General features: G+C 38.4%; 1 protein-coding gene across 2 annotated transcripts in view; it reads left to right on the top strand.

Moving 5' to 3' along the window:
• Nucleotides 1–128: 128 nt before the first annotated feature.
• The window catches only part of CBR4 (carbonyl reductase 4), a 74,267-nt gene continuing 52,997 nt past the window's right edge, over nucleotides 129–21,398 (top strand). For both annotated transcript variants that reach the window (XM_077144448.1, XM_077144447.1), the window contains exons 1-4: nucleotides 129–432; nucleotides 2,146–2,266; nucleotides 12,166–12,302; nucleotides 15,994–16,128. In XM_077144448.1, the coding sequence (XP_077000563.1) occupies nucleotides 291–432; nucleotides 2,146–2,266; nucleotides 12,166–12,302; nucleotides 15,994–16,128 (535 nt within the window). In that variant the 5' untranslated portion in view covers nucleotides 129–290. The remainder of the gene's footprint in view (nucleotides 433–2,145; nucleotides 2,267–12,165; nucleotides 12,303–15,993; nucleotides 16,129–21,398) is intronic.

A 21,398-nucleotide genomic window follows, 5' to 3' on the forward strand; every position in this document is an offset into this window, starting at 1 on the left:
CCAGCATGCTGCGCAGCCCCTTCCTGGCCAGCCTCGACCGCCCTGACGCTTTCTCCCCGGCGTCCTCATTAAGGGGCGGGGCGGGGAGTGCGTGCGCGTTGACGTCAGCGCGCCGACGCCAGGTTCCCCGCGCCTCAACGCGTCGACCTCCCCCTGAGGGCGGTGGCGCTAGTGGGCGGCCCGCTCGTGCTCCCGCTGTAGCTTCGTGCTCTCGGGGCTGCGGTGGTTGCCAAGCCCGAGGGCGGTTGGAAACGGGTTGTCCTCGCAGCCCCTGGGCGTTCGGGGCCAAGATGGACAAAGTCTGTGCGGTCTTTGGAGGCTCCCGAGGCATTGGCAGGGCGGTGGCCCAGTTGATGGCCCGAAAAGGCTACCGGCTGGCCATCGTCGCCAGAGACCTGGACGTGGCCAAAGCCGCCGCCGCTGGCCTCGGCGGTAGGTACCGGCCTCAACCGACACCGAGCACCGAGCGCGTCCGGCCCGGGCGGCCCTCACGGCCGAGGCCGCCCGCCTGTGGCCGGTGGCTCGGGTGGCCTGAGCCCGAGCCCGCCCGGTCGCCCCCGCCGGCCCCCCAGGCCCACGGGTGGGAGAGGCAGGCCCGGGTGAGGGGCCCTTGGGGACCCGCCTTCGGAGGAGCCCGACGTCCATAAGCACCCGAGAGCTCGCGACGCTGCGCTGTCCCAGTTGCCGGAGGACTTTGGAGTTGGCGGCCACGTGTTCCTTCTCCTCGCGTTTCGCCCCCCACCCGGTGCCGTCCGACGGCTTGGCCGCCCTGGGAGCGCCCCTCGGTGAAGGGGCGGGGTGAACGGCTCTGGGAAGCTGCTGGTCCGTTTAGTTCCCGGGAAGGACGGCGCGCCTTCCCTTCCCGCCGTGGGGCGAGTCTGTCGGAAACCTGGGCGGCAGCCCCACTGATGCTAAGGGGTCCTCGCCTCAGCCTCGCCGTTATCGGGGCGCGGGAACTCGGGCCTTCCAAGACAAACACGCACGGAAGACAGACACCCCGAAACGTTCCACTGAATGCTTCTGGGTGCTCCTGTTAGTTGCTGTTAATGTCTTTCTGACCAAAAGAAAAACCTAACCTTAGGGTTTGTGGTCAGAAAAACCCGCGCACCTTATTGGGGTTACTGTCGGCCACTCGAGTAAACCCATTGCTGGAGCTTCAGGGGCTGGTGTAGCCCGGCCAGTCTTCAGGTGGAACCCAGGACGGAGCACAGGAGTCTTGGGTTTCCTTGAATCATGTATTTCATGAGCCTTTGATTTTCACCTGGAGAAGTCAGGCTTCCCAGGTGACTTAACTGTTGCCTAAAGCTAGAGTGTGTAAGAAAATAACCGATTGCTTTAGTTTTTAAAAATGTACATTTTAGGGCGGGTCACGTTGGCTCAGCAGGTAAGAGCGCTTGCCTGCCATGCCTGAGGACCGGGGTTCGATTCCCGGTGCCTGCCCATGTTAAAAAAAAAAAATGTACATTTTAGTGTTAAAATGGTAGATTATTAAATAGGGAGTGTTTCTCTTCCTTTGAAGTGAATTTTTTTTTACGTTCTAGACATAAAAACCCAGCATTCTAAAGACAAGTTTTTTTTTGTTTTTTTTTTAGTAAAAACTTTATTTTTCCGTTATACATAGTTTTAGCATTTTTAACAGCTTCCTGTCGGGTTTGGATAATTATGATATATGCACTGTTGTGAATTTGTTGCGTTTAAAAAAATAAAAAGAAACCCTGGAGTCCATGGTTAGAATCAAGGAATCCAGTAAAACTAAAACATAACTGAACTAGACCAAATTTTAGAAAAAAAGCATAAAACCCAGAAGATGACTGAATTGGGTAGCATGGAGTCAGTGTCAAAGTTATAAATATTAGTAAATGAATCTTAGCATTATGAACATTAAAAAGGCTCCCCCAGTGTTTCTTAAAAATTTTGAGATTAACTTTCTGAAGTATTACTCTATTTCCCTCTGTTCACCTGAAGTCATCCCAGTGTCATTAGACTGAATTCTGTGGGTGTAGATACCCATGATTTAGTCATCCTTTACCTCCGGGGTTTGGATTGCCACAGGCCTACCAACATATGTTGTTAACATTTGTGTACTCAGTAAGCTTCAAATTCCAGTAACTTGAAAGTAATTCTAATCTAATTTTGTTTGTGTAGGAGATCATTTGGCATTTAGCTGTGATGTTGCCAAAGAACATGAAGTTCAAAGTACATTTGAAGAGATCGAGAAAAATTTAGGTCGAGTTAATTTCTTGGTAAATGCAGCTGGTATTAACAGGTTGGTCACAGATTTAAGTACATTGCTAATAAATCTTTGTTAAGTGTGAATTAATATACTAAAATAAGTGTTTTTACTTCTCACAGGAAGAAACACCCAATCTGTTATAAACCTTAGTCTTTGAATCCTGACACTTTTTATTTTCTGCTGAGGTATAACATACAGTAAGTGTACAATTGAATTAATTTTAACATTGTAGTCGCCATCCATACTCGTATACAACTTTTCCAGCAACCCAGAAGGCTCTCACTTCTTCCCAATTAATAATTTCCCATAGATGACTATTCTTCTGACTTATATCACTACAGATATTTTGTTCATTCATGAACTTCATGAAGATGGAATCATAGGATATTCTTTTTTTTTTTTTTTAACTTTTTTTGGTAACATATAATGCAAAATTTCCCCTTTTAACCATCTCACAATATTATATGTAAAATTCAGTGATATTCATTATGTTCATGACATTGTGCCACCAATACCACCATCTGTCGCCAATTTTTTTCAACCCCCCCAAATAGAAACACCTCTCTGTACCTGACATGCAACATCTCCACATCCCCTCCACCCCCGTGCCCCTGGTCATTTGTAATCCACTCTCTGTCTCTGTGTATTTGCTTATTCTAGGTATTTGATAAATGAAATCATAAAATATTTGTCCTTTTATATCTGGCTTATTTCAACATGCCTTTAAGGTTTATCCATTTTGAAATTTATATCAGAATTTCATTTATTTTTGTTTCTCTTTTCTTCCATTGAGGGATGTGTCCCCCTTTTAGCTGTTGAGAATAATGGTACTATGAACAGTGGTACACAGGTATCTGTTCAAATCCCTGCTTTCAGTTCTTTTGGGTATATACTTAGAAGTAGAATTGCCAGATCATGTTGTACTTCTATGTTTAACTTTCTGAGGAACTGACAAACTGTTTTTCACAGTGGCTGCACTATTTAATGGTCCCATGAGCAATGTATGAGGCTTCCTGTTTCTCTGTACCTTGCCAACACTTGTTATTTTCAGTTTTTTTTTTTAATAGCCACTCTAGTGATTTGTGAAGTGGTATCTTATTTTGGTTTTGATTTGTATTTCCCTAATGGCTAACTGTTCACTTAGCACATCTTTTTATGTGCTTATTGGCCATTTGTATGTCTTGAGAGAAACAGGTATTAAAATCCTTTGCCCGTTTTTTAAACATTTTTTATTGTATAATATAACATATATACAAAGCAAAGAAATAAAAAAAGCAGTATTTTCAAAGCACTCTTCAACAAGTGATTACAGGACAGATTCCAGAGTTTGTCATGGGCTATCATGTGATCCTCTCAGATTTTTCCTTCTAGCTATTCAGAATATAGGAGGCTAGAGAGCTTAAATATTTTTTTATCATCACAACTTTTTTCCTTTCTTTTTTTGTGAAAAATAACATATCTACAAAAAAGCTATAAATTTCGAAGCACAGCACCACAATTAGTTGTAGAACATATTTCAGACTTTAACATGGGTTGCAATTTCACACTTTTAGGTTTTTGCTTCTAGCTGCTCTAAACTACGGGAGACTAAAAGATAACAATTTAAAGATTCAGCACCCATATTCATTTGTTAAGTCCTATCTTCTGTGTATAATTCCACCATCACGTTTGATTTTCCTATACCTATCTTTGGGATTGGTTGGGCTATGACAGTTCTAAATTTTTGATATTGGAAGGGTCTGTCACTAATATGGGGTAGGGAGATGGAACCATCTGATGTTCTGGAGACGCTGGGCTAGACTCAGGACTTAGCGGGACCAGGGATCCATCTGGAGGTTGTAGGTTTCTGGAAAGTTACTCTAGTGGCTGGAACCCTTGTGGAATCTTTTCTGTTGCCCTAGGTGTTCTTTAGGATTGGCTGGAATGGTCCTGGTTGGGGGTTGGCAGGCTATGATAGGTAGCAAGGACTAACTGAAGCTTGCGTAAGAGCAACCTCCAGAGTAGCCTCTTGACTCTATTTGAACTCTCTCTGCCACTGATACTTTATAAATCACACTTCTTTTTCCCCTCTTGGTCGGGATGGAATTGTTGATCCCATGGTGCCAGGTCTGGATTCATCCCTGGGAGTCCTCTCCCATGTTGCCAGGGAGACTTTCACCCCTCGATGTCATGTCCCATGTAAGGGGGGGGACAATGATTTCACTTGCAGAGTTGGACTTAGAGAGATTGAGGCCACATCTGAGCGACAAAAGAGGTCCTCCAGAGGTAACTCTTAGGCATGCCTATAGGTAGGCTAAGCTTCTTCACTACTACATAAGTTTCACAAGAATATGCCTCATGATTGAGGGCAGGGCCTTATTGATTTGAGTATCCCTAAAGTTTGACACAGTATCAGGTGATTCCTTGATGCTAAGGCCTTATTGATTTGAGTATCCCTAAAGTTTGACACAGTATCAGGTGATTCCTTGATGCTAAGGTTTAATAGCTCCATATTCTTTCTCCCCTCCCTCAAGGGACTTGCCCGATACTTTTTGATTATCTGCTTAAGATTCTCTAGGATGTTTCCAGGGATTACAATAATCTATACAGGACTAAAGGACCTCTTATTCTGTGCTTCCTGTATTTCAGTTGTTCAAATGAGCTATACAGATAGGTTGAATTGGATTATGCACTACAGAAAATTTCAGTTCCAGATCAAATAAACCTTTCTTCCATTGGTCTCAAAGAGTATGTGTGGTTCTAAAATATAGACACTGTCTTCCTTACCCCTATGTTCTGAATTACCTTAACCCCAACCTGTTTGGCTTCATTCTTATCTCTGAATCTCAGGTTATATATATAAAACAGCCTCTCAAAATCTAGAAATAATAATCACCACTCTGGACTTACTGTGTCTGCTCTAAAATCTTACAATCTAGGCCCCCATTTTCTTATAAGCATTTTCTAAAGGTGACCATACCATTGTTGTTTTTTAGTATGTTTCTGGCTTATTTTGTTTCACCAAATGTCCCACATGTTCATTCACATCGTTGCATGCCTCACAAATGTCCCACATGTTCGTTCAGATTGTTGTACCTTTTTGTAGCAGCACAGCCTTCATTCATAAGAATACACCATCGTTTGCCAATCTACTTCTCAATCAGCGCATCCCTTCAGCCACCTGCATTCATTGAGCGTCATGTAAAAGGCCCAAAGTCTACACTCTATCACAACATTCTCAATTTTAGATAATTCCATTGTTCCCAAGAGACAGAAAACCAATAAGCACACCCTTGCTGAATAGGAAATCGAAACCTCCTCTTAATTCTTGTCCCTCCCCCCATTATTTACCTCTGCTGTTGCTGCGGTAGTGCTAATGGTTTCCTTTTGAACATAGCTCATAGCGTGCAATAGCAGTTTCCCCCTGTATTCCTGGACTTAAACACTTTATACAAGAATCATATCTTTAAAGTAATTCTTACAAGTACTCATTCATATTTCTAGTGTGAATCAGTGGAACATGTAGGTCTATAAAACCCCTTTCAATCTTGTTCATCTTCGATATGGTGATATTACTTATAGACCCACTAGAGAGTCACCTTCGCTCCTATCTTTTCCCTTATATTGGAGTTCAACCTCATTAGCTAACAGTTCACCCATCTCTAGCTGGGTCATAAGGCAACTCGATATCTTCTTTCATAAGAAACAACCAAGCAGTCTCCCCTAGTGGCTGCACCATTATACATTCCCACCAGCAGTGTGTAAGTGTCCCAGTTTTTCCACATCCTCTCCAACATTTATAGTTTCCTCTTTAATAGCAGCCATTCTTATGGGTGTGAGATGGTATCTCATGTAGTCTTGATCTGCACTTTCCCTTATAGCCAGTGAAAATGAGCATCTCTTCATGTGCTTTTGAGCCATCTGTGTACTTCAGAAAAATGCCTATTCATATCTTCAGCCCATTTTATAATTGGGTTGTTTGTTCTTTTGCTGTTGAATTGTATGATTTCTTTGTATATATAGGAAATCAAACCTTTGTCTGATATGTTGATATGTGATTTCCAAATATTTTCTCCCCTTGAGTTGGCTGCCTCTTCACCTTTTTGACAAAGTCTTCTGAGGTGCTGAAGCATTTGATTTTGCAGAGTTCCCATTTGTCATATTTTTCTTTTGTTGCTTGTGCTTTGGGTGTAAAGTTCAGGAAGCTACCTCCTATTACTAAGTCTTGAAGATGTTTCCCTACATTTTCTTCAGAAGTTTTATGGTGCTAGTTCTTATATTCAGGTGTTTGATCCACTTTGAGTTGATTGTTGTGTAGGGTGTTAAGCTAGGGGTCCTCTTTCATTCTCTTGGCTATTGATATCCAGTTCCTCCATGCCCAATTGTTGAAAAGACTATTTTGTGCCATTTCAGAGGATTTGGGGGCCTTGTAAAAAACTCAGTTGACCATAGATTTGGTGGTTTATTTCTGCACTCTCAATTCGATTCCATTGGTCAATGCTTCTCTCTTTGTATACCATGCTATTTTGACCCCCCATGGCTTTATAATAGGTTTTAAAAGTCAGGGAATGTTAATCCTCCCTCTTCGTTCTTCTTTTTTAGGATGCTTTTAGCTATCTGGGGTCTCTTTCCCTTCCAAATGAATTTGGTAGTTAGCTTTTCCAAGTCTTCAAAGTAGGTTGTTGGGATTTTGATTGCTATTGTGTTGAATCTGTACATCAATTTGGGGAGAATTGACGTCTTCACTTGTTTAGCTTTCCTGTCCATGAGCAGGGAATGTCTTTCCACCTGTTTAGATCTTTGATTTCTTTTAGCAATGTTACGTAGTTCTCTGTGAAGTTCTTAAATTCCTAGTTAAGTTCATTCCTAAGTATTTGATTCTTTTAGTTGCTATTTTGAGTGTAATTTTTTCCTTAACTGACTCCTCAGCTAGCTCATTGCTTGTGTATAGAAATGTTACTGATTTTTGCACATTAGTTTTATATCCCACCACTTTGCTGAATTTGTTTATTAGCTCAAGTCACTTTGCTGTAGATTTCTCAGGATCTTCCAAGTCTAGTATTGTGTATCATCTTCAAATAATGAGGGTTTTACTTCTTCCTTTCCAGTTTGGATGCCTTTTATTTCTTTGTCCGCCTGATTGTTCTAGCTAGAACTTCTATCACAATGTTGAGTAGTAGTGGTGACAGTGGGCATTCTTGTCTTGTACCTGATCTTGGGGAGAAGACTTTCAGGCTCTATCCATTGCGTATGATGCTGGCTGTTGGGTTTTTATGTATTCCCTTTATCGTATTAAGGTGGTTACCTTTGATTCCTATCTTTTGGAGTGTTTTTATCAGAAAAGGATGCTGGATTTTGTTGAATGCTTTTTCAGCATCAATTGAGATGATCATGTGATTTTTCCTTTTTGATTGGTTAATGTGCTGTATTACATTAATTGATTTTCTTGTGTTGAACCATCCTTGCATTCCTGATATAAACCCCACTTGGTCATGGTGTATAATTCTTTTCATGTGTTGTTGGATTTGATTTGCTAACGTTTTATTGAGAATTTTTGCATCTATGTTCATTAGGGAGATTGGCCTGTAGTTTTCCTTTCTGATAGCATCTTTACCCGATTTTGGTATTAAAATAATACTAGCTTCGTAAAATGAGTTAGGTAGAGTTCCTTTGTCCTCAATTGTTTGGAAAAGTTTGAGCAGGATTGGTGTTAATTCTTTATGGAATGTTTGATGAAATTCCCCTGTGATGCCATCTGGCCCTGGGCTTTTCTTTGTAGGAAGATTTCTGATGACTGATTGAATTTACTTGTGATTGGTTTGTTGAGATCCTCTATTTCTTCCTGAGTTGGTGTAGCTTGTTTGTGTGCCTCTAGGAAATTGTCTATTTCCTCTAAGTTGTCTGGTTTGTTGGCATATATTTATTCATAGTATCCTCTTATGATTTCTTTTATTTTTTTTTCAGGGTGTGGTAACGCACCCCTTCTCATTTCTGATTTTGTTTATTTGTATTCTTTCTCATTTTTTCTTTTTCAGTCTTGCTATTGACCCATCCATTTTATTGATTTTCTCAAAGAATCAACTTTTGGTATTATTGCTTCTTTCTGTTGTTCTTTTGTTCTCCCATTCATTTATCTCTGCTTTTACCTTTGTGATTTCTCTTCTTCTACTTTGCTAGAAAGGTTAGTTTGCTGTTCTTTCTCAAGTTCCTTCAAGTTTGCTGTAAGTCCTCGATTTTTGCTCTTTCTTATTTTTTAATATAGGGCAATAAATTTCCTTCTCATCACAACCTTTGCAACATCCCATAAGTTCTGATAACTTGTATTCTTATTTTCATTCATCTCCAGATAGCTATTGATTTCTCTAGCAATTTCTTCTTTGACCCACTTGTTATTTAAGAGTGTGTTATTTAATCTCCATATATTTGTGAATGTTCTCATTCTTTGGTGGTTATTGAGATCCAGCTTCATCCCATGTTCAGAGTAAGTGCTTTGAACAATTTCAGTTTTTTTAAACTTATAAAGATCTTTTTCGTGCCCCAGCATATGATCTATCGTGGAGAATGTCCTATGAGCACTAGAGAAGAATGTATAACCTTGTGCTTTGGGGTGCGATGAATTGTAAATGTCTGTTAGGTCTAATTCATTTATCAAGTTATTTAACTTCTCTGTTTCCTTGTTTGTCTTCTGTCTGTTTGTAGAGGAGGGTGGTGTATTGAAGTCTCCTACTATTATTGTTGAAACATCTGTTGCTCCCTTCATTTTTGTCAATGTCTGTCTCATGTACTTTGGAGCTCCTTGGTTGGGAGCATAAATGTTTATGATTGTTATATCTTCTTGGTAAATTGACCCTTTAATTAGTATATAGTGTTTCTTTGTTTCTTATGATGTCTTTACATTTAAAGTCTGTTTTGTCCGATATTAGTATAGCTACTCCTGCTTTCTTTTGGTTACAACCTGCGTGGAAAATCTTTTTCCATCTTTTCACTTTCAGTCTACTTGTATCATTGTGTCTAAGGTGAGTCTCTCTTTTTTTTTTTATCATTCTGTTCTACATATATAATCAGTAATTCACAATATCATCACATTAAGGTGAGTTTCTTGTAAGCAGCCTATAGCTAGATTATATTTCTTAATCCATTCTGCCGATCTATATCTTTTAATTGGTAAATTTAATCTGTTATCATTCAAAGTTATTACTGAAAAGTCTTCTTGATTCCACTGTTTTATGTTTGTTATTTTATTTGTCAGATCTATATATTCTTTTCCCTTTTTCTTTTTGTGTTGTTTAAATTACCCTTAGTGGTCCTCTTCAATTCTGTACCCTCTTTCAGACCTCCCGCTCCTTCTTTTTTCTTTTCAGCTGACAGAACTCCTTTTGGTATTTCTTGTAGGCCTGGTCTCTTGTTGACACATTCTTTCACAAGTTCTTTGTCTATGAAACTTTAATCTCCTCCTCTATTTTGAAGGACCATTTGGCTGGGTACAGAATTCTTGAATGGAAGTCTTTTTCTTTCAGCATCTTGGATATATCATACCACTGCCTTCCCACCTTCAGAGTGCTAATTGAGTAGTCTGAACTCAGTCTTATTTGGGTTCCCTTGTATGTAGTAAATTGTTTTTCTCTTGCCCCTTTCAGGATTTTCTCCTTCTCTTCAACATTTGACAGACTAGTTAGTATGTGCCTTAGGGAAGGCCTATTTGGATTTATTCTGTTTGGAGTTCTTTGGCCTTCTTTGACTTCTATGTTTTAGTCCTTCATGAGAGTTGGGAAGTTTTCCCCCATTATATCCTCAACTACTCTTCCTAGCCCTTTACTCCTCTCTTCTTCTGGGACACCAGTGATTCTTATATTTGTGTGTTTTGTTTTATCTATCATTTGTCTGAGTTCCCATTCAATTTTTTCTGTGTTTTTTGCCATTTATTGTTTTGAGTCTTTGGAGTCAATTATTCTGTCCTCTGTATCACTTCTTCTTTTTTCTGTCTCTTCAAATCTGGTGTTGTGTGCCTCTAGTATGTTTTTTATTTGGTCAACAGTCTTTAATCTCTGTAATTTCAACTATTTTTCTATTCACTCTTTAAATTCCTTTTTGTGCTCTTCTCCTAGCTTCTTGATCTCCTTTATGTCATTTGCTATCCCACTTACTTTATTAAGTAGAGTTGTAGGAACATCTTTGATTAGTTGTTCTAATGTCTGTGTGTCCTCTGGTGTTTTAATTTGGTCATTAGGCAGGGCTATATCTGTCTGCATTGTGATATGCTTAGTGATCTTCTGCTGTCTTCGTGGCATGTAAATATCTTGATTGATTTACTTTGGGAGTTGATTTCTTACAGGAGTCTAAGGCCCGTGTTTGCGGGATGGTTGTACAGCAGGGAGCAGGGCACGGGGAGGGGGCAGTCAGTGTGGTGATTTGTTTCAGGGCAGGTGTAGGGTGCAGGTTGGGGATGTTACACTGATGATTGTGAATGTGGGTGCCCAGTGTCCAGCGACGATGTAGCTGGGCAGGTACACTGGTCTGGGTGGCTGTAACCTTGGTGTGTGCTGGTCTAAAGCACGGGGCCCTTTGTGCGCATTTGTAGAGCTTTGGCATCAGATCACTGTTATGCCTTCATGCACTGGGGGCAATTGTGATCTGGCTGCACACATCGGCACTTTCTCAGTGTTGGGAAGTGAGGCTGAGGGCTGTGCACATGTGCGGTTCTAGGACTGCTGTAAAGTGCGGTTCCCAGAGCTGAATGATGTGATTGGGGACCCACGCGCTGCATGAGCCTGGGAGTGCCTTAAATGGATGCTCTGAGCTCAGGGAGGGTGGGGTGAGGCCGTGCGACACTATGGGTGGGGGCAGCGGTAGCCTAGGTATGCAGGGTAGTGCCCACAGCCTTTATGTGCTGGCAACATCCTGCAGGGAACAGGGTGGAGTAGGTAGTGCTCGGGAGGTGTGCAGGAGAGGTGGGTTAGGCTGCACTTGGGGTGGGAGTGTGGGACAGGTATGTGCACTGGGGGCTGGTGGGGTGGGGGCGCCTGTAGCCCGGGGAATGGGAGCGGGTGACGGGGTTCAGGTGTGTGGTGTGTGGGGTGGGTGAATAGCTGGTCATGGGGCTGCGCTGGTGAGAGTAGTGCCCAAGGAACGCGGCCTGGCTCACTTCCTAGTCCAGAGCTCCTGTCTGTGCACTCCTGTGGGCTCCATGCCTCTGCCCCAGGCTCCAGCTTTCTGCCTCTCAGTTCCTTGGCCTCTGCAACCACGGCTGCCACATGTGGGGCAGAAACTCTCCCAGGTCAGCCGCACTCCTGAATCACAGCCTCATTTGCCCTCGTGTCCCTTCTCTTAACTTTTCCGTGGAGCAGGGCTACTACTTTAGTCGGCCATCTTCCCTGAAGTCTCCCTTTGCCCATATTTTCTTTTTTTATTGTAGTTTGTCTTTTTGTTACTGAATTGTAGGAGTTCCTTATATATTCTGAATATTAAACCTTTATCAGATATATGATTTAAAAGTATTTTCTCTCATTCTGAAGTTGTCTTTTCAATTTCTTGATGATGGCCTTTGATGTACAACAGTTTTAAATTTTGAAGAAGTCCAATTTGTCGTTTTTTCTTCTATTGCCTGTGTTGGGTATTCTTTTTAAAGATGAATTTGTGCCAGAAAATTTGGAATAAGATGTTTATTTCCCTGCTAAATGAGGCACAGTATAGCTTTTGCTCATTTAATTCATGGTATTTTGGCTGCTTTTAGCAATTAGGAATATTTGCCATTCTAGCTGACTGTAGGTAAGAATCTATTGGCTTCCAAGACGACCCTGTCAGGCTCCTCTATTGTTATGTTAGTGCATCTCAAGCCAAGTCAAAATGAGACTCTAATTCTAGGTATTCTAGCTCATATGTGAAGTACTTCTTAGGTTTTTTCAGAAATTTTGTGGATATTTTTGTTTTATCTTTTTAAATCTTTTTTTTTTTAGGGATAACCTTTTGGTAAGAACAAACACTGAAGATATGATATGTCAGCTGCATACTAACCTCTTAGGTTCCATGCTGACATGTAAAGCTGCTGTGAGGACTATGATTCAACAACACGGAGGGTCTATTGTTAATGTAGGTGAGTCTCCATCTTTGTGAATTTATTATTATCTCATAGTGTTATAAAAATATTTAATCCACTGCTGTGGAATTCATTCATGTGTGAAACTTGGATGAAATTTATCATTCTATTATGCATGTGAGAAAAGGAAAAACTGATTAATGGGCAAAGCAGGAATCACAAGTTCACGTGCCCATAGTGGTCAGCCTGGAGTTAAATGTGGGAGGCCACTGGGTATTGGAAGAGTGATAGCAAAACCCATAGAATAAGTGGCAAAAGACATCTCGCCTCTGTGACAATATAGAATAGTCAGGGCAACAGGTGATCAGATCAAGTATATTGTTGCTACTCAGGAGCATTGTTCCAGTTTTGCCAGCTATTTAGATTTTTCAAGGGAAACTAGGTATCCTGATTTTTATGTGAAGCCTGATTTTTAAAATATGGATAAAGAATTAAACATTTTCATACAAGGGCAAAAAGATGGTCTATAACAGTTGTATGAGTCACTGATAAATCTGGTGCAGAGGTTTAAGAGAAAGTTTAAATTAGTTAAGAAAGTAAAATTTTCAATTTGTTAGAATGAATGTTAGTTAATCCTTAGTCTTAGTTTATATGGTCTGTGGGGCAGATAAACAACATAGTGTGAGCTTGTAGACCTTAAAATGCAAAATGACTTGAAATGTTATTTATTGGTAATTTGAACATATTGGTATACCATCTGACCTTTAATTTTAAGTGATAATACCTTAAAAGACCACAAAAGGGAAATGATGCTCCATTAAAGTAAATACCCTTATTCTTTTTGATATAGGAAATGGACTTCCAAGCCAGAATTTGGAGTTTTTCTCTTTTGAAAATGAAAAAAGGGGAGAATATTATGTTAATAAACTAAATAAGCATTCGAGCATTTTGGGCATTTACCTTTAAAAGTAAAAGGGGTCAGTTTTTCTTCTTACACATGTGAGATTAGTAAATGAGTCAACCTCAGGCTTCTAATACAGCCAGATAATGACCCTGGGTTCTTAAAAGCTGGCACGCTAGCCTGTATGAATCACCTGATAATGTGCTATATAGTGGGTTAACTCTAAATTATCCCCTTTTATGGTATATATTTTTTTAAAATCCAACTCATTTCTTCATAACATGCAGAACTTTGAGAATAAATGTAAGTAAAATAGTTAATTGAGAATAAATTAAGAATGTATAATTACAGAAAGAAGTACTTTAAGGAGAAGGAGGGGTAAGGGGTATGTGAGTATGAGTTTTTCCTTTTTTTATTTCTTTTTCTGGAGTGATACCAATATTCTAAAAATGATTGTGGTGATGAATATACAACTATGTGATGACATTGTGAGCCCTGAGTATATACTGTGGATGGACAGTACGTATGTGAGGATTTCTCAGTAAAAATGTTAAACAAAAAAAGTACTATAAGCTGCTAAAAAGTTCATTGATGCTTCAGAAGTTATTATTTACCCCAGTAGCTTTTTGACCACATGACCAATAGTGGGTGGCATGAACCAAAACTACTAAAGCTTCCTATTTTGCCTTTCTTCCTTTCTCCTATTTTTCTCTTCTTTCTCTGTCTACCCATACTTCTGTTTCTCCCAAATATACCTTTCTCTGACCATCTGCATTTCTTCTGTCTGATGTCTCTTTTCTGCCTTTCTGTACTATACAGGTCTCTTTCTCTGTCTTTAACTGGCCATAATGTATAGATCATTATTTTTATATTGGAATTGTTGATTTTACTTTTTTTTTTTTTTTTTTTGGCATGGGCAGACTCCTTGAATTGAACCCTGGTCTCTGGCATGGCAGGTGAGAATTCTGCCACCAGTACACCACCCTTGTTGATTATACTGTATAAAGTGTTTGGAATTTTTTTCTAAAATAAAATAAATTTATGCAGTTTTTGATTAAGTTTTATATGATAAATACAGGCCAGTGATGTGGGAAATTGCCTCCCTACTTCTGTTTTGTAAGAATTTATTTGTATGCAGTTCATATTTGAATTATGAAATATCCATGTATATTCATTAAATAAGGTCGTTCAAGATTCTTTAGCAGGCAGTACGTTATACTTCATTGAAAGTAACTAATTATAATATTTACAGAGTTTGTAATTGAAGCTGTGCTATTTTAGATTGATGATAGTTCACATTTAAGTGAGATTTATCTTCACATGAACTTTTTTTAACGATTTGTACATTTTAAAATTAAGAACTTCTGTTCATCAAAACACACCACCAAGAAAGTGCAGACAATCTACAAAGTGGGAAAAGATATTTGCAATATACATAGGCAACAGAGGAAGTGTTATTTAGATCACTTAACGCCTGTAAAACAAAAAGAGCCAAGACAAACATTGTCCAAACACACGAAAACAGGCAGTTCAAATGAAGAAGCACCAAGTGAGTAAATGTATGAATAATCATTCAACCTCATTGATAATTAAGGAAACAGAGGTCAAGACTGCAGTGATATATCATGCAATACCCATTTAAATGTGCAAAAATTAAGAAGACTTATAATCATAAGTCTCTGAGAGAATGTAGCTCAATAGGAACTCTAATACACTGCTGGTGGGTCTATAAATATACACAACCATTTGGAATACAGTTACCTTGTTGTTTGAACATTCCAATGCCCTACAACTCAGCAATTCTACTAGCAAGTCTAAAATTCTCCTTGTTTTGTGTATGCTAGAAACTGTGCACAAAAAGACATCTTTAAGAACATTTGGAGGAAGAGTGAAAATTTTATAGTTGCCTTGCTTTTTTTTCTTTCTTTTTTTAACAAAGAGAACCATTTTTATCTATAATATATGAAGGGGAGACTGGGAGTGAGGAATGGGAGAGAGAGAGAAGGAAAGAACAGGAAGGGAAAGAGAGAGAGAGAGGTAAGGAAGAGGAAAGTGGAAGGGAGAGATTGAAAGAGAAGGAGGGAGAGGGTGGGCAGAGAAGAGGCAAAATGAGGTGAGCTGTGTTCAGTTATAGGGATTATAGGATTCTTTGCATGCCCTTTGCCAGGATCTCTGTAATGTGGCGTTTCTATATATTTTTTCATCACTGATCATTTTTAGTACATTTGCATCACTCCAGAAAAAGAAATAAAAAGAAAAACCCATGTATCCCATACTCTTCACCTCTCCCTCTAATCTACTGGGTAGATTGCAATTTACCCAGTTAACCCCTTTATCCCCATCTCCCCATTATTTTTTTGCCCTTTTTTTTTTTTTTACTCATCTGTCTGTATGCTGGATAAAGGGAATATATATGAACTACTATTTTTTTTTTTTATGTGAACTGAATACTTCCCTATGTCCGTATTATAGAATCATGAAATTCATCAGCCTTTTCTGGGCTTTTCTTTCTCTTAACCTCTTTCTGCTAAAAGCTTTTATAAACATTACAGAATTTTCATCATATGTAACCTATTCATAGATGAGTGGGACCCTTTTACTTATTGGATCATATCCCAAGCCCCTGGTCTCATATTCAAGGTTTTACCTCAGCTTCTTTCAAATCCTGTTTTCTGTATGTCTCTGGAGCACACATGGACTCTTAATGGCAATTGTTAGGATTTCTAATTTTAGCAAAGGACAAGATAAAATTGTTTTATCTTTTTCTTTTGTTCTTTTTACTATAAATTATCTGAGTTTTCAAATAATCACATTAATTGGTTTGTACTTGCTTTCATTTTTTTCTAGGAAGTATTACTGGTTTAAAAGGCAATTCTGGCCAAACTGTGTACAGTGCCAGTAAAGGAGGATTGGTTGGATTTTCACGTGCTCTTGCTAAAGAGGTTGCAAGAAAGAAAATTAGAGTGAATGTAGTTGCACCAGGTCAGTATAAACTTCATATTAAAATAGTTTTATTGATTACGATTTTTGTTTTATAGAGAAGGAAGCCACTAATTGGTCCATTAGTTGGTACTCATTGATTAAAATTTGGATGGAGTAGTTCTAAAATGATTGTGAAAAGGATCAAGTAATGAACTGGTGATTAGAGAAAAAATTTCATGTGCCTTATATTTTATATGAAATCTTTATTCATGAGTTTTGTCCTCATTGTGGGATCTTGAAGATGGAGAGGATCTTAGAGATCATCTACTCCCGCCAGTTCTGCAGTTTAGTGGAGGACTGCGAGCTGGGAGGTGAAGTGACGTGCTTGCTCAGTCACACAGCTAGTTTACAGGAGAATTGTTACATAAAGCCTTATGTTTTGATTTCTAGGTAAGAGAAGATGAAAAATAATGCTCCCTCAGATTTCCTTTCAGTTATTATAAGCTTTTGGTCTTTTTATCCTTTGTGAATAATGTCTGAAATTGGAATCTTCCATTTTCTTAACTTTTAACTTTACATTATTTATCTTTTGCCAAGTTAGTGGTTGATAAAACTGCCAGTTTTAGTTCGAAGAGTAATAAAAAAGTGATAAAATGCTAATCTATAATATGTGTCATTAGCTGGTATGTAAGAAATTTTGGTAATTTTTTATTGTACCTTTGAGTAAAATAAATATTTTCAAAAACCTCTGTAAGTTAGCCATGGAATCTTTGTTGTAGTGTACTGTGGGTTGAGAATTGATTACTTCTGTAAGAAAAGAAAGTTTATTTTGGTTCTGGTTGTTTATATGAGAGAATGGACTGAACTAGACCTTTACTAAGTCACTAATAACTCCAGTTTTGACTGTAGACTTGGTAATTTATTGGTACTGTTGTTTAACCAATAGGTGCCTGGGATTTATCAAAATGTTCTGCTTTTTGTGCTATAATAAACTTTTATCCAAGTTCATTGGTAGGCACAGAGATTAGTTAAATAATGTCATTATAAACCATGAATATTTGTTAACTGATTATGGTGCTTACACTTATTTGTAAAAAAGGAAAAAAAAATAATTTCAAAACTGCATTGTTACTATCGTGGCACTGCCTTCTATTTGTGTATACTTTATGCAAGCTGGTAGATTTTATAGTTAGCCTAGTTTAACCATATATGAAGGAATGTAGATTATTTGTGCTTTGGAACTGCATATATTTGCTTCCATTTCTTTTAGGTTTTGGAATAATGTGGGTAATTAAGAGTTCATTCTGGTTCATGATGTTTTAAAAGCTGAATGGTTAGGGTAATGCAAATGTTCTCAACTCACAATAATTCAGCAAACATCCTGGAGTGCCTCCTATGCGTAAGGACTGCGATAAGTTCTAAAGTAACAAAAGTGAATAGGACATTTCTGCCACAAGAAGCTAAGTCATAATAGAGAAGTCAGAAATGAAACATGTGATTGCAATGCCATGTACTGATTGTAATAATAGAATACATGATGCTATGGAAAGCTGAAAAAAGGAATGGTTAATTTTGCCCAGTGGTTAATTGCCAAGGCTATTGGCTGCATAGTGGGAATCTTTTGTATGAAGAGGGGAAGTTTTAAGAGTGTTATGGGAGTGTGTTGGTGTAGCTTTTTAAAAGATTTTATTTTCTATTGCGATTTATAATACAGAAAAAAACTTACTAAAAATGTGGCTGTTTAATAGGGTGATCTTTATTGTATTTAGATAGTATTATATTAAATTGGTTATATATCTATTGAGCAGGCTTCAAGGCATGAATATGCTTCATTTATCAAAAACAAAGTACACATAGAATTAGTAAAACTAAATGGATTCCATAGATTAGTTATTGACTTTATTTTAGCTAGTATTATCAACGAGATTTCTTTGCCAGATCTAACAGGGCTAATAAACATCAGAATTAACAAATATATTTCTTTGTATGTCAGTTTTACTCATCACCTTCAAGTGGAGATCTCAATTAGCAATTAAATAGTTAAAAAGAGATTATAATGGGGGGGGAGGGGCAAGGGTAGCTCAGTGGTAGAATTGTCGCCCACCGTGCAGGAGACCCGGGTTCGATTCCCAGACCCTGCACTTGCCAGAAAAGTAAAATTAGACTATCATTTATTGCCTTTATATTATTCATTGCTTTTAAAGATCAATTAGTTGGTGAGATTTGGTATTACTTTAAACATAAAAAAAAATTCTAACCTTACTGATTAGAAATATTGAATATGAGAAACAATATTTGATAACTTGAACCTGTAATAGGTGCATTGCTTTAAAAAATATGTTTGGGCGGGCCACGGTGGCTCAGCAGGTAAGAATGCTTGCCTGCCATGCCCAAGGACCTGGGTTCGATTTCCGGTGCCTGCCCATGTAAAAAAAAAAAAAAAATAAATAAAAATAATAAAAAAAATAAAAAATATGTTATATGTATTTTGAATAGATAATACACATACATGATACAAAATTCAAAAGTGCAAAAAGGCATACAGTAAAAATTTAGTCTTTCATCTCCAAGCCATTCAGTGCCTTTCTTCAGAAGCAATCACTGTTAATTAGTTTCTTCTGTATTTTCTCATATACAAGCCTATAAAAGATATTGTTCCTTTTTAGAAGCACACAGATTGTATCATGCTGTTCACAGTGTTCTGTCCCTGGCTTTATTCACAGAACGGTACATCTTGGAGATGTTTCCATACTGTATTATATTGAGCTGCCTCACTTTTTTTTTTCTGAAAACAGCTTTATGGAGATATAATTCACATACCTTACATTCAGTCATTTAAATTTTGTAGTTATGTAGTTTTAGCATAGTCTCAGAGTTGTACTATAACCATAATAAATTTTAGAACATTTTTATCATACCCAAAGCAATCCTGCATCCATTAGTATTCTCTCCCCAGCCGCTGGCAATGCTATATACTTTCTGTTTCTATAGATTTGCCTATTCTGTACATTTGATATACATGGACTTGTATAATATGTGGTCTTTTGTGACTGCTACCCTAATTTATGGGCTCAATTAAAACAGACAGTAATGCCTTTTATGGGTATACAATAATTTACTAACCTGTTACCTCTTGATGGACATTTAGGTTGTTTCTGCACTTTTGCTGTTAAAACTAATGATGCTGTGACAATACTTGTTCATAATTTATTTTGCACATGTGTGAGTATATGAGTATAATTCTGGGAATGGAATTACTAGAGGCTTAAAGAAGATGTGTGTTTTAAATTTTGACAAGTAATATAGTATTACATTTATTTCTTTAGAAATAGATATGTGAAATATTTGCTACTTTTAAATTTTTTTTAAGTTGAAGAGCCTGTGTTTACTACTTAGAGAAAAGCTTGTTAAATGCTTGCATAAGCTTGGCAGCTACTTAGGGCATTTAATACTGCCTTGAGTATTATATGCTATTTGATATGGAGTTGATTTTCCCTACTACTTCCCTATATACTTTTTCTTTAAAAATTTTTTTATTTTTGTTTTTTATTTTAATGTAATTTTATTGTTATATATTATATATATTCACATACCATGTAATCATCCAAAGTATATAATCAGTGGTTCACAATATCGTCATATAGCTGTGCATTTATCATCACAATCAACCTCTTTTTCCTTTTTTTGTGAAAGTAACATATACAAAAAAGCAATAAATTTCAGAGCACACTGCAGCAATTAGTTATAGAGCAGATATCAGAGTTTGGTATAGGTTACAATTCCACAATTTTAGATTTTTAATACTAGCTGCTCCAAGACACTAGAGACTAAAAGAAATATCAACATAATGATTCAGCAGTCATACTCGTTTGTTAAACCTTATCATCTCTGTATAACTCCATGTCACCTTTGATCTTTCTCCCACTCTTTAGGAGTATTTTAGCTATGACCATTCTAATTTTTCATGTTGGAAGGGGCTGTCAATAATATGGGATGGGGGATGGAACCAGCTGATGTTCTGAAAAGACTGGCCCATCTGCATTTCAGGACTTATCTGGTCTGTGGAGCCATCTGGAGGTTATAGGCTCTGGAAAGCAACCCTAATGATGGAACCTCTGTAGAATCTCATATAACGCCCTAGGTGTTCTTTAGGGTTGGTGGGAATAGTTTTGGTTGGGGTTTGGAAAACTGTGATAGGTAGCAGTGTCTAACTGAAGTGAGTAAGAGTGGCCTCTAGAGTAGCCTTTTGACTCTATTTGAACTCTCTCAACATCTGGCATCTTATTCGTTAACACTTCTTTTCCCCCTTTTGGTCAGTATGGCTTTGTTGGTCCTATGGTGCCAGGGAGCTCAAGCTCATCCCTGGGAGTCATCTCCCATGCTACCAGGGAGGCTTTCAGCTTTGGATGTTGTATTAGCTAGGGTTCTCTAGAGAAACAGAATCAGCAAAAGATACCCATAGATATAAAATTTATAAAAGTGTTTTACATAACCATGGGAACCAAGATCTGTGGGGCAGGCTGCAAGCTGGTAACTCAGATGAAGGTCCACAGTGAACTCTCAGAAGAAGATGGCTGGACCGCCATGGGGATGGAAGAGTCCAAATCCATAGGGCAGGCTGTGAAGCTAGTGATTCTAATGAAAGGTCTGGACAAACTCCACAGCAGAAGCTCACTAACTGAAGCAGGAAGAGTGACTGTCTCTTCTGAATCCTCCTTAAAAGCCTTCTGGTGATTAGATGAAGCATCACTCATTGCAGAAGACACTCCTCTTAAGTGATTACGAACACAATCAGCAGTGGATGCAGTCAGCATAATCATGATTTAAGTCCATAAAATGTCCTTATAGCAACAGACAGTCCAGTCCTTGCCCGACTAAATGAGCAGGCACCACCACCTGGCCAAGTTGCTACATGAACCTGACCATTACTGCTGCCCTCCTCTGTATAACTCCACTGTTTGGTTAACAAATGAATATGATTGCTGAATCATTACATTGATATCTGTTTTATTCTCCAGTATCTTAGAGCAGCTAGAAGTAAAAACTTAAACTTGTGGAATTGTAATGCATACCAAACTCTGAAGTCTGTTCTACAACTAACTGTGGTGCTGGGTTTTGAAATTTATTGCTTTTTTGTAAATATGTTATTTTTCACAAAAAGAGGGAAAAAAAGTCGATTGTGATTAAAAAATATTTATGCTTTCTAGCCTCCTATATTTTGGAGCCAGGTAGAAGGAAAAATCTGAGAGGATTGTATGGTAGCCTATGGTATCACAAGCTCTGGGATCTGTCCTGTAACTACTTGTTGAAGAGTGCTTTGTAAAGTATTG

This window comes from Tamandua tetradactyla, chromosome 26, assembly GCF_023851605.1.
Source record: "Tamandua tetradactyla isolate mTamTet1 chromosome 26, mTamTet1.pri, whole genome shotgun sequence".
Lineage (NCBI taxonomy): Eukaryota > Metazoa > Chordata > Mammalia > Pilosa > Myrmecophagidae > Tamandua > Tamandua tetradactyla.